This window comes from Podarcis filfolensis, assembly GCF_964270895.1.
Source record: "Podarcis filfolensis genome assembly, chromosome: 11".
Lineage (NCBI taxonomy): Eukaryota > Metazoa > Chordata > Lepidosauria > Squamata > Lacertidae > Podarcis > Podarcis filfolensis.
Genome location: NC_139613.1, coordinates 24,644,446 through 24,658,551, shown reverse-complemented (window position 1 = coordinate 24,658,551; position 14,106 = coordinate 24,644,446). Strand labels below are relative to the sequence as shown.

General features: G+C 43.6%; 1 protein-coding gene and 2 long non-coding RNA genes across 10 annotated transcripts in view; 1 reads left to right on the top strand and 2 right to left on the bottom strand.

Moving 5' to 3' along the window:
* KIF2A (kinesin family member 2A) overlaps positions 1-5,440 on the bottom strand; it is a 54,915-nt gene extending 49,475 nt beyond the window's left edge. For 7 of the 8 annotated variants that reach the window (XR_014539631.1, XR_014539632.1, XM_083576121.1 and 4 more), the window contains exon 1: positions 3,261-3,578. Coding sequence is in view for 6 of the 8 variants with exons in the window: in XM_083576121.1 (XP_083432247.1) it covers positions 3,261-3,324 (64 nt within the window). In the remaining 2 variants the exon portion in view is untranslated. Of the gene's footprint in view, positions 1-3,260 lie in introns of all 8 variants that reach the window. The other variant, XM_083576123.1, reaches the window with a different exon arrangement.
* Positions 3,921-11,033, top strand: LOC310744693. Its single transcript, XR_014539660.1, has 3 exons — positions 3,921-4,040; positions 4,454-4,914; positions 5,853-11,033. It is a non-coding gene; the product is annotated as an uncharacterized lncRNA (long non-coding RNA).
* A 1,682-nt stretch (positions 11,034-12,715) lies between these two features.
* On the bottom strand, positions 12,716-13,829 carry LOC310744741. The gene is made up of 2 exons (XR_014539724.1): positions 13,522-13,829; positions 12,716-13,157 (listed from the first exon to the last, which is right to left on the bottom strand). It is a non-coding gene; the product is annotated as an uncharacterized lncRNA (long non-coding RNA).
* Positions 13,830-14,106: the final 277 nt, after the last annotated feature.

Sequence of the window (14,106 nt, the reverse complement as noted above, 5' to 3'; positions counted from 1 at the left end):
CAGACTGATTTTATACTGTTCTGTTTTTCATTTTTGTACTAACTTAATTTTATGTATTGTTTTTCTTTAACAGTATTTTACTTGGAATAGCTAGCCACCCTGACAATTTCATTAACTGAAGGGCAGCATATAAATCATTTAAAGAAATAAATGCTTGTGTTGCTTCCGTCTTGCCACACACACACACACACACACACACACACACATATATATATATATATATATATATATATATATATATATATATATCTCAATGTGTCTTCGGTAAGTACCCCATCCATTCATCTATATATGACATGGATAGCTCAGTTGGTACCAAGGTCCCTGTATTCGATCCCTGTGTAGAACAGCTGCATGTTCCTGCATTGCAGGGGGTTGGACTAGATGGTCCTCAGTATCCCTTCCATTCCTACAATTCTATGGTTCTATGACATTATTAAAAACTGCAGTAACAGTTGCTGGGATAATCTTAATAGTCAACTTTCATATCACCTACACCCTATGCAGTTTTGTATGTTGGTCAGTCTTCCTCTTAAAAAAAAAAGATACTGTATACAAGAACAACAAAAACTGTTTTAAATTTGTAAATATTTTATATACTGCTAGTACTGTGATTCTACAAACTGCAGACTATAACCAAGTCTTAAATTTTATAATTGTATTATATCACATTTTACAAATGTTTAATAAAAAATGCTGGAAAAATTACAAGTCACAGTTCTGACAGCAACATACCTTTGTTTCCCTCTCTAAACAATTAAGCTACCCAACATTCCTGCAATTTTATCCTAACTTACTTGGACCCATGGAACTTCACTTGTACTTGCAGAAATCCACAAAAAACCCATCCTGCCAGGAAACTCTCCTTAAAAGTAAAAGGACTAGATCCAAGGCTATTTGCAGGTGGTCTTATTTGAATATGGCAGTTTTAAAGACCAGGGAGAAAAGAGCTCCCTATTTATTTTGTATAAAGTGAAAAATACAGTGGAAACATTAAAATAAATTTATGTGGCTACCAATTTTCACACAAACAGAATCCCAATGCTTTTTCATTTAACTGACAGAAATATCACCCCTTGGGATTTTAGATATTAAGCATCTCATTGTTTTGGAAACACTCAATTCATCTAAAGAACCACTGAATTGTTTTCAAGGCCTTATAGTTATTTTCTTCCAACAGCAGTCATCCTGTCAAACCACTTTTGAAACAGACTTTTAGAAACACTTGGTGATGACAGGTGACTAACCAAACCAAATTAATTGCTAAATGTAAACCTGAAAACTACATTTTAAGATCTAGGCAGCCTTCCACAACACAGCACATTCCTGGCATTTTAGACTACAACTCCCATCAGTCCCAGCCAGCAAACTGAAGTTACTGGGAGCTGTAGTCCAAATATCTGAAAGGTACCTGCATTGAGGAAGGCTGGAATATCAAAGCGTCTCTCCAAGTAGGAAAATGGCATCCAGGGCCTCCCACCTTCCTCCACCACTGGCTGAAGCAAGCAATGCCAGAGTTTTACTTCTTAGAATCATGAGAATTGGTTTGTAGATCAGAAGTACAGAATGCCTCCATTCCAATGCAGAAAATATTTCTACTCAGTTAGACTACTATTCTACCCTGTCTGCTTCATTCACCCACCTGTCTCAACTGTGGCAAGGAGGAAAACCCAAACCCACACACCCCCATTGGGTCACTCTGAAGCTGGAATAAGAATTTTTATCCTTTCTTAAATTACACAGCTGAATAATGAGTAGCCTCATCTCTCACACACCCTCTCACACTTAATTCCATTATATGAGTATGTGTAGCTGTAACGCTGCAATAAAAACACAGTCCTCAGAGTGCAATTAGAAGAGTTGAAAGGAAAAGCAGTTAAAAATACTATGTGCTCCTTCTCCCTTTTAGTACATCAGCATTAAATACCTCTGCCACGACATAAACACCTGATGTCCTCCCTCCTCTCCCCAATTATTTAGCATTGTTGGAAGAATCCCAAGCTGACCCCACCCCAGCATCAACGAGGCCAGCTAGCAACAGACGACATCACCCCCATCCATTGAGCAACAGAGATGGGCCCATCGATTCACTCTGCTTGCAGCCTTCCAATACGCTGTAGTCATACTATCCAAGGGTAATCGCTCCCAAGCTTCACCCGCCCACGAACTTCATCTGCATCTATAGAAAGCATCGCACATGCTGCTGCCAGGAAATACAGGGCAAAAAAGGGAAACACTGAATCAACACAGGAACCTTATTCTTTGCGAGGGAGGGGGGAGGGGGGCAATACAAACATCCGGGTGTCAAAAGGCTGTGTGTGATTCTATTTCATTTAACACACCATGGTAAGATTTTTGTCGAATAATTGGCGATGGGGGGGAGGTGAGAGGTAAAGCTCCCTTGGCGTCACTGCATCCGGCCGTTTGATGTAAAGCTCATACCGATCTGTGTGCATCTAAAGCACGCTCCTGTAGGAGAGATGACAGGTTTGCTCAGTGCATTTGTGGAGGGGAAGGTGGGGGAGGGGGGGACCCACTCTCCTCCTCTTCCAAGCGATCGAGCAAACCACTCCAAAGCCTCACCTTTCCTATGCTACTACACATACCAAGCAGCTGTCCCACCTCACCATCGCGGGCGCCAACCCCCCCCCCCCTACACACACCCCGACCCCCTTCCTGCACCACCACACACGCATTGTGGGGCGGGGGTCACGCCCTTCCCTACCAGCTCCCCATCCGTTCCCCTGTCACTCCCTCAACCTCTCGAGACTGACCCCTCCGCCCCATGGCTCCCCCCCCCCACCTTGCGCCTCCTGACACACACACCCTATATGTGTGCATTTATAAACATACACATTTCTATATATTTACACACACCCTTTTCATTCCTCCTCCTCCTCGCCCGCCCTTCCCCACAGCACTGCAGCAGCAGCCTCACGCCCCGAGTCCCTCGCAAGCCCACTCCCTCCCCACCGCTGCCACCATCACAGGAGGCGACACAAAAAGCGCCTTAGCGACAGCGGGCGACGCCACAGGCCCACGGCCGCCGCCGCCGCCGCCCCACACGCCCCGGCGGAGGGGCGGCTCGTGTCCTCCGCGGGCCCCGCGCGCATAAAGGGCCCCGGCCCCTCCCCCCTCCCGAAGGAGAAGGGCGGCAGCCAGGCAGCAGGAGGAGGAAGCAGGCTGCCGGCGCTCCCTCCCTCCTTTCCCATTGCATCCATCCCTCCATCCATCCCTTTCCTTCCCTCCTCCCGGCTCACCATCGCTGCGCTTGATCTCCACATAGATCCCTATCTGGATCTTGCCGAAGTTGGCCGTTGCCATCGCGTCATAGAGTGACGGTAGCGGGGGGGGGGGGAGAGGAAGGGAGAGAGAAGAAGAGACTGTTCGGGGCCCCGCCGGGCGCGAGAGAAGGAGAAGGGGCGCCCGCGACGGCAGCGGCAGTTTCTACGGGGAAGGGGGAGGGGGGAAAGGGAGGTGGAGGAGGAGGAGAAAAAGGCGCCGGCCGGATACAACAGTCGCCGGGAGCCGCTGCGGCTGCGCACACAATGGAGGCGTCACGGCAGGACCGGCTTGAAGGGGCGGGAGGAGGCGGGGCGGCCGCTGGAGTAGCGGCGGAGGCGGCGAGTTGCCCGAGTTTGGCGTGAGGAGACGTCGGGGGCCGCCGCTGCCGCTCGGCACTCGTTTCGTTCTCGTCTGAGGCGCCCGCGGCCGAGAGGCTCCCCGGCTCTGCCGCCCGCTCCTCTTTCGTTCCCTCACAGGAGCCACACACTGGGCGACCTAACGTTTCCGACGTGCACAGCTGCTGCCTTCGCCCTTTCCAAGCCCGCCCCTACTCCGTCCAACTTCCGTGTGGTGTTAGGTACCGACTACTACTAGCCCTGTTTGGCGAAGAGGGGGTGCGCGGTTTGCCCGAGGCGAGCGAGTGAATCTCTTGAACCGCGAGGTGAAATTTGAACTCAGGTTCAACGCTCAGCTCCTTGCGCAGGATACTGTCTTGAGTCTAAAAAGGAGCACAAGAGTGCCCTTTGAGTTATAAGGTGAGAAGGAAGGAAAGCATGCAGGGTCTGACATTGCAAGCCTCAAAGTTACGGCAGTTTATAAAAATGACACCTGCCAAGCCATATATATATATATACTTGGCATATCAGCTGCCTGCCCCTGAGCTGAACAAGCGTATAGGCAAGGCAGCTACAGCAATGGCTCACCTCTTCAAAAGGGTACGGGAGAATGCAATGCAAAGGTCCAATATCAAGATGAAGGTCTACCAGGCTTGTGTGTTGAGCATGCTCTTTTTGGAAGTGAGTCATGGGCAACTTAAGATCATCAGGAACATGACCTCAACATGTGCCACATCAGGAAGGTTTTGGGCATCACATTGCAGGACAGAGTTTCAGGCAGAAATGCGCTCTCCCAAGCCCATATTCACAGCAAGTTCGTACTCCTTTCTCAGCGACGTCTACGCTGGCTTGGTCATGTCCACAGAATGGAAGATGGCAAGATCCCCAGGGAGCTGGCTTCAAGCACCAGGCCAAATGGCAGACCAACTCTGGTTAAGAGCTCTGCAAACGTAACATGAAGGCAATGTGGAAATCCCTTACAGATAAACGCAGCACTTGGAGAAAGTCAGGTCATGTATCCACAGCAGTGACCAGAGCAGAAATGCCTGCTGGGGGCAGCACAGAAACAAGAAACGCCATGGTGCACCTCCATCAGCGCAATTGGACGCCTTCATCTGCCCCAACTGCAATAAAACATGACTCTCTTGTATCTGTCTCTAGCCACAGCAGGTGCTGTAACTCTCCAGCGGTTTGACTTTACCCTTCCATTGTCTCCCGACACAGATGGATGACAACCAAAATAAGGTTTATGGATGTGCCAGATTCAAAATTGTTCCAATAATAATTTATACAGGTACAGAAAGTTAAATAGTGCTTAAAATGGACACCTTGACCCTTCTTACTCCCAGTTTTGATACAGGCATCTCATACATCTCTTTCCCATTTTGATAAACTGCTGGTGTACAATATTGTATTCAGGCTTGCCGAAGAAGGCATGCTTTCATTGGTTTGTGGAAGTTCTGGGCAGTGGTTCAAAAATTTAAGATTTTCCTGCCCTATTGAAGCCTATTCTGGCAGCTCCCAGCAAAAACTATGGTGTATGTGTAGTTTAAATTTTGAATTGAGAATTTTGCCACTTCTACAATATTTGCAGAAGGAACTACCTAAGGATTTTGTGTGAAGTGCCTTGTTTCTTTTGTTATAGAATATGGCATTATGGTGTAAAGATTAGAACAGGGATTGCCAGTGTTTTTGGGCCCTGATGCACATTTAGAAACCCAAAAAACTCATGGGCACTACCTGCAATCAGATACACACAGTTCAACTTTTTTTCAACTTTCAAAACTGAAATGCCATTCATAAAATAATTATTGTTAGGCCCAACTTTGTGCAGGTCCATGCTATAGCACTGTGAAATGCACTTGAATCTGCTGCATTTAACCACAAGTTGCAGTTCACTGCAGGGTTTGTTAATGGAAGTGCATTTATAACTGAGAACTAACGAATACATTCAAAAATTAGTAATTATCAAGCAACTACTATCATATTTTACAGAACTTGAATCTTTTAATATAATTCCCTTTAAAAACCCAAGGAATTACAGTGTTGTTGTTTTAAAAAACCTAGCAGTTGAAGACATCTCATGTTGAATCAAGTTCTTAAAGCTAGGATGTTGGAAGCTAAGTGTGATATCTTAACAGTCCTACCCCATAATCACTAATGATGTACAGTGTTACAAATTGTGCTTACAACTTACAGTTAATGCACCCACACTTTCCCTTGCTCTTTCAGGCCCAAATTCAAATAAGGAAGATGAAGCACCTGGAACCAGCTCTAGAACATAGAACCATGTTCTATGTTGCCCTTGTCCTGTTTTGCCTTATGAAGCACCTGAGCCTCATTAGATAAATCAATCTGTGAGTTGATTTGTGGCTATTGGTTGCCTAGACAGTAGCTGGCAGGGTGGATTAAACAGTGGGAACGGGTCTTCTAGCATCGTTCACTATCCTTATGATGATTTGCCATATAGTAGGTTGTGTATGGCACTGAATGACATAAGAGTTCAAAATTTATTCTGAATTTGGAATTGCAACATGATGCATGAGAGAAAAATAATTGCAGCAGACATCTGGGGTTGCTTTGGAACCTGAGATGATAAGGGGGCAGTGATGTGGATGGGTAAAGCATTACTTTGCTTCAAACTGCCCCCTGCTAATGTCATTTCACAACAGAAAATATGTATGGGCCAAGATTTGTGAACTTAATAAGGTAACCTGATATTCTATGTCCTCTGGCAACCTTTTAGACAGGGAGATCTGTTGACCTATGCATGCACTGAATCAATCCACCCATTCCTCCTCAAAATCATCACCCTTATCACCTCTAAACTGCCGTGGTGCAGCTTTCTTGGTCCCTGTGGTCAATCAGCTGGATTGCTTACCAAACATGCTTTCATGTTTCATTACTGGTATTGTCATCCAGTACAACTACACATATCACCCCCCAAGCAGCAATGGTACTACTCACATGTAATGCATCAGCCCAGACCCTACCCCACTGTTTAACCCAAGTGTGGGAAACTTTGGCCCTCCAGATGTTGTTGAACTACAACTCCCATCATCCCTGGTCATTAGCCATGCTTTCTGGAGCTTTTAAATTGTAGTTCAGCAACATCTGGTGATCTAAAGGTTCTTTACAACTGACTTAGCCCATCCTGCCAGTTACTGACATAAGCAAGTGTTTATACTCCACCTTTTTGTGTAGTTTCAGGTATTTACCCCTTTTATCCTTAAAACAACTGAGAGAAGGAAATCATCCAGTGTCTCATCCAGTTATCCGGTGTGCTTTGTGCCCAAGCAGGAATTTTAATACAGCTCCAAATCCAACACAAACCAGTTTATCATAGTGGCTCTAAGCATGCTTTAACTACCCGACACAGTCACCATTTGCTTCCTTTGTTGTGTTGGTGGAGTATAAACACCTGCTTGTGTTGGTGGAGTGTAAACACCTGTTTGACTAGGCATGCAAAGTTTTATCTCCACAACTGCACAAAACAACACATTCAGACCTTAATCCTGTGCCCTTTGTACAAAATTACTACATGTAATTCACAGTAACTGCCTTGGATTAACAGCTTTCCTGATTCTGTACACATAAATAACATGGATTGGCGTTCCTACATAATGCATACTAATTGAAAGCATGGGGAGTATCCTCTGCTCACTCCTTTTTGACCTATTTTTTAGTGTGATGTGGTTATTAGAGAGTAACTAACCCCATCTAAATGATCCTCAATATGAACCTTTGTATTTCTTCACCTAATTCCTTCTGAAGATAAGAAGGATCTTCTGTCCCTGTATGGAATCTGCCCCCCCCCCCACTTTCCATCCATAGAGGCAAGAAAAGGGTGTGAATGTGAAGCGTCTTCAGCAGTGGGCCTTGGCATCCATCAGGAGTCTGATCTGCCATACAGTGGTACCTCGTGTTACGTACCGTCCCCTTTGCGAACACTTCGGGTTACGCGCTCTGCTAACCCGGAAGTACCGGTAGGTCTCCTTGTTGCGAACTTTGCCCCGGGATGCGAGCGGAAGTTGCGCTCCAGCGGCGTGCGCACAGCAGGAAGCACCATTAGCAAAAGCGCGCCTCATGTTACGAGCTATTTCCGGTTACGAACGGACCTCTGGAACCAATTAAGTTCGTAACCGGAGGTACCACTGTACTCCCTTGTCAAAACAAGCTGGTGACAAGAGCAGTAAACATTCCTCCACCTACCTAATAGTTTGCCTGTCTTTCCTCATGGATTCTTCAGTGTTTAGTTTTGATCTGGGTATTCCAGAGAACAAAGGCAATCAAAATGAATTTAGTGATCTATAATATGAAAAGTAAGAGAAGCACATGAACGAGTACAGCCCCTTAAATCTGTTCCCATGAAATTTCTCCTGGGAACACTGGAGGAAGGTTTGAGAACACTGATTAATGTAGATTTAGGCCTGATACTCAGCCCTGGTGTGGCAGTTAGGCTGGTAGCTTTGCTTTATATAAGCATCTTCCTCCCACTTTTTAATTGGCTATTTAAAAGGTAACTCATACTTTAAAAAACAACTTGTATTTATTGAACACCCTACATCTTTTTTTCCTCCCCAGGTGAGTATGGATGGTGTATAAGATCAGAATTCAAGAGATTCTTCTTAAGGGTCAACACCCAGCTCTTCCCCCCCCCCCCCGAGCTTTCTATGTACTCTTAAAAGCAGCCTCTGGAGGAGTATCAAGGTTGCAGCACTGCAGAAGAAGGACTTAACCTTATCCCATGCTGTTTTCCTGATCTAAAGGTGGGGCAAATAGCAGCTTTGGAGAGGGCTGTTTACGTCAATCCAAATAAGTTACTTTTAAGAAAAAATAGAAACATCCTCTCATCAAGTTTGGCCTCTTAAAATACTTTTTTTGACAGGAAACTTTTTAAGACATTGGCATTATCTAAGTATGTTAATGAATTAATTTACTTTTTCATACACACTTAGTTAACATTAAGGAACCTAAAATGTGGTCAGGTCCACCAGGCTATATTGGTCCACTTCCCTTTTTTCCTTTTGGCCCAAAGGACTTCAATATTCTTAATTTCTTTGTGCACATGAGCAAAACTAATTTCCCCAGAACTGTGCTTAAGCTTCCCCTTTTCAGCAATTGTAGTAAAATCATCTCAATAAAACTAACAGCTTGTATTAATTCCTGCTCCCACCTGAACAATTTAACTTTATTAAGAACAGCAATTCCTCTTAATTGACCAAAATAAAATTGGTGCATATTCACCAGTCCACTTCTGTCTCCTAATTTTTCTAATTCAGACACTTGTTCACATAAAACAATAAGGCTGCATATAATTTATGCACCTGAAAAAGTCAAAATCCTCTTGTATTGGACAATCTTTCACTAAACAATAATAGGTGAGCACTCTGGACTTAGTTTCTGTCATCCCTATCACATTATTATTCGTGTGTATGATATCTTTAAAAACTAATAAGCCTTAGATATAGATATGATTTTGGAAAATGACAAATACTGAATAGAAAAGATGATTTCATGGTAGCTGAATAGCTGAAAGTGGACATTTTTGCTTCCTAGTATTGTGACTTCACTGAAGCAGCAGTAGCAGCTCAACTCTCTTCCAGTCCCCTCCTTCCTACTCAATCCCCCTTTAAGCATCTCATTCACCGTATGGTGTAGCTTTTTAACACTACCCCCAGCTGAGTATAACACTTCATGAATAATAGCATTAGGAAGCAAGACTACAAAGTACTGCAAATACAAGAACAGTTACATCTACAGTGATACAAAGCTTTAAACTATTCTTTTTGCTCTGAAATAAAAACTAGACTTTTGTGTAGGGAAGGACAAACGACACCACCGAAAAATCCCCACACAGCATTTTATTCAATTTCCTATAGTTCTGTCAAGAAATAATATTTGGTTTTGCTATATAGCCATCACCATGATAATGTTTATGGAGGTTAGAGGATGGATTTCAAAAATTAATCATATCTGAGCTTGCACATATTTTGAGTAGAAATATAATTTAAAGTGATGTCTCTTAAAGATTTTTACAACAACAGCATTTATATCCAATATCTAAGCATATATAGCTTAGATTTCTATTTAGTGAAAATTAGTATTCAGGTAGTGTTCTGAAACCATAAGTACCACATTTGTCTCAAATGTCCATTTTATTGTGCATTCATGACGATTTGTGCTCATGATGATATCAGGGTGGTCACACGTGATCCTGCTTTCGATACTGTTTGTGCTTGCAAAGGTTTTGGGGTAGTCACACGGCTTCATTTCCAAGCAGTGCATATCCCATCACTTCCTGCTGAAATCCTGTAACTTGTTATCCCACAAATGTTCTGGTTTATTTTTTACCTGTTTTTGGTGCAATAATGTGGAAGCATTGGGGAAGCACTGCAGAACAAGTAATTAAGCAGAATAAACCCACTACTGGTGCACTATGACCATGTCAAGAATAGGCGTGCAACACTGGTGTCAGAAGTGGGGTTTCCTGGAGGAAGGGCCTGTGAGTAAGGTGCACCTGTGCTGAAATAGGGGGAGAAATAGCTACAGACCTTGAGCAGCTTGAGAGAATAGAACAACATCAGAACAAGCAATTTGAGCAGATGCTCTAGCAGCAGCAGTGGTGACAGATGGAGCAGCAGAACCAGTTGTTTGATATAATAGAGCCACGACTAGCAGAGTGGTAGGGAAGTCTCCATGGAGTGGAAAGTGTGACTCCATGCAACGTGCGAGCGTGCCTGATGTGATGCTACAGGGGGGTTAAAAGTGACCCAGGAGCACAGCTGCATGGCATCCAGAGGGAAGGGGTGGCCAAAGAGATCCAGAACATGGATGGGGAGCTATGAGGCTTGGACTCCAAAGGGCTGCAGTCAGTAGCTGAAGGCAAGGGAGAAGACAATGCTTCAGAGAAGGGTGCACTACCTGAAGCCAAGGAAATGCTGATTAATTTCTCTACTCCTTGGGAGCCTGCTTGGAAAAGGAGCAGGAGGGATTGGGGGTGCCTGTAAGTGTGCAGGAGCTGTTGTTAATTGATTTCTTCACCCCCTGTGTGTTTTCTGTGGAAGAGAGGAAGCAGGAAGAATCAGTGCCTGTGGAGATGCCAGAAGACAAGGTGTGTGAGAGAGAGCAAGAGGAAAGTAAATTAAGCAAGGCCATTAGGAAGACTACAGAGGATCAAAGGGACGCTTTTCGAAAAAGCAAATGGGTGAAGCCCCTCAAGAGATAAAGCTTGGGTTAGAAGCTTAGAGTTGAGAGGAGTTACGTGATGGGAAAGCAAAAAGACAGAAGGCAGGGCATGATGGCTGATGTCTGTTTGAAAGAGGCAAGACCCTCTTGGAGTGTAATGTAAGGAACCCCTCTATCGTATGCTCGTATGCGTTAATATGTATAAATAAACCATGTATCTAAAGACACCACTGTATTCTGTTCCTCATTTTTCCAAAAGAAACAGACCCTGGGTAAGCATGTCTGGAACTCCCTGGAACCTTTCTCCTCTCAGAGATTGCGGGTGGTATGGAACAATATTCTCCTGTAAATGTTTGTGTTCATTACAGCTTATGGCTGAAACCAATTAAGTGAACTTGGCTGTATCTTGGTGTTAGGTATTGGTGGGGGCAAGGGAGACAGGTGATTGTTTAATAATAAAAAGAACAGTTATTAATAACTGAAGTTTACTTAATTCTAACTGAAATATGCAGAGCTTTTACAGTTCAAAATATGGCAGATATTAATATATTTTATTGTACTATTTAGTATTCATATTTTTCCTTTCTTCTGTAAACTGTGTCCAGAGGACAGAATAATTGTGTCCTAAATCTTCTCTTGCTTTTAGAAACATTTCCCTCCCTTAACTGGATTTCACTTTTACATAACTGAAAACATTCACTGAAGGGCACAGTTCAAGTTTGATTTCTTTTCAGAAAATTGCAGAAGTTGACCCTTCTGGTCCCAAGACCTTTCCTAATGGTAGATGTCTTTCCTTCATTACCACTTTCCTTAATGAAGCATTAGAAAGGATCAGCTATGTCAGAAAATTGTATGGACTCTACTGTCAGGCTTTAGGAGAGAAATGGAAGCTTAATTGAAGAAGAAATACATTTCAAATTGACCTGCAATCCAATCCTATCCCTCTGGATGAAGATAAGATTACTACTACTCAGTCCCTTACACTGGTGTAATTTAGAGTTTGTTTAAGGGTATTTTTATGCCCTTGTAACCATAAACCTGGGACGCGGGTGGCGTTGTGGGTTAAACCACAGAGCCTAGGGCTTGCCAATCAGACGGTCGGCGGTTCGAATCCCTGTGATGTGGTGAGCTCCCGTTGCTCGGTCCCAGCTCCTGCCAACCTAGCAGTTCGAAAGCACGTCAAAGTGCAAGTAGATAAATAGGTACCGCTCTGGCGGGAAGGTAAACGGCGTTTCCGTGCGTTGCTCTGGTTCGCCAGAAGCGGCTTAGTCATGCTGGCCACATGACCCAGAAGCTGTACGCCGGCTCCCTTGGCCAATAAAGCGAGATGAGCGCCGCAACCCCAGAGTCGGTCACGACTGGACCTAATGGTCAGGGTTCCCTTTACCTTTACCTAGCCATAAAGCAGAGTAAGTGCTACATTGCCTCACCTCACAGGGTTGTTGTAAGAATAAAATGAGGAGGGAAGAACCTTGTACACCATCTTGAGCTCCTTGGAGGAAAGATGAAATATAAATGTAAGAAATAAATAAAAATAATGTTAACTTGCCAAGGAAAAGAAACTGGCAGTGCTGGGGAGGATTGGAAGAGTAGCCAGCTTAGCAGGATCTTTTCCTCCACCAAGTTTAAACCCACCTCTCTGTGCTGGCATAAAGTTACGACAGTACAGCAGCTATCATAACTAAATATGCACCGATTGGAGTTAATAGGCTAATTTCATTTCCATGCTTTTCCTTTTCCCCCTCCCCAAGTCACAGCAGGATCCATGCAGGCTAGATTTACTTGTTCCTGTCATATTGTAAATCTGTGTTCACAGGCCTCTCTTCGTGGAGAGGAAAATGAGATACCTTCCCCAGTTAAATATTCATTGAAAATCCAGTTTGAACATGCTACTATTGGAAAAAAAATTAAGAATCAGCAGTGTGCACTGTTCCTGTTAAGACAGAAGATAGTGTATCCCTGCAGCCACATTCACTTCAAGTTGCTGGGGGAAAGAAATACTTGGTAGCTCTCCAGAAGTATTTTTGCACCTTGCCAAATGGAGCTGTTGAAAATTCCAAGCTAGCAATCTCTTAAACTGAATGAAATTAGACTTTAATGTTGGGCATTGCTTTTCAGTCAAATACATTTGAAAGGGATTCTTTTAGTGAGGGATAATAAAAAAAGTGTTATTAGCTAGCAGCTGAACATTTGTTCTGAATATTATTGAGCCCTAGATTCTCTCTAAGCATCTTGGGATGCGTGAAATTCAGTTTGTAACCCCCCCCCTTTTTATGTGGAACAGATTTATCTGTGTCATTAAATGCTCTTAGAACAATGTCAGAAAAGCAACTTTATAACAACTTTTTTCTTTCTCCTTCCCAATGCTTTGTCATGAAGGACTTTGGCAGGAACTGTCCTACTATTCATCTTTATAATCCACTTTGGGAGCCCTTTTAGCTGAAGAGCAGGTTAAAATCCTTCAAATAAATAAATAGAACTGGTTTTTGGGTCTTGCCAAATAACAAAACATAAAATACAAGATGAGGTTAACTTACATTATAGAGAAGACTTGTAACACTAATGAGGCTCTATTCTTACATTGCTATCTCAAAATGTATAATGTTGACACAAAACTGCTTTCATCTCACTACTGACCCATCTAGTTCATTATGGTGTATTCTAGCTCTCCACAGTAGAAGAGCTTCCCGAAAATAAGATACAAGGATTTGACCCCAGCACCTTCTACATGTGAAGATACATATGTTCTACTATTCAGCTGTTTCCCACGCCAGTCTATAAGCCAGTACTTTGAAAGCAGAAAAAAAGCTTCTGCAGATTTTAGTATACAAAGCAGTGCCCATTTGTACAAACATATAAATTCAATAGTGATCACCTTTCAAATGTGTATGCCCATTGGATCCTGGGAACCTCATAAAAATGGCACATTTCTGTCCTTCATGATTGGTGAGGCATATTTTTGAAAGCTTCAGGGAAGATGCCTAAATCCAGTGAGTAATCAGAAGCAGGCTTCTATGTGTGGCATGTCCTTCAGACTGGGTCTTGTGCTCATGAGAGTGCTGTGCACAATTAAATGCATCCAAACCCTTAACTATACTTCTCTATACTAGAGAAGGTTGTGTGCAATGCCGCTAGCTTTGCAAAGCTGCTATCTGTTTGGAGATCAGCAGTGATGAGCATTGTCAAAGCAGCAGCAGTCTTATCTGTGTGCCTCAATATCCAGGACCCAGAGTTTCTGTGTTCCACATGGACCAAGGGCTACTTTTTAGACTTTAGTCACTTGTCTCCCAGTCATTTG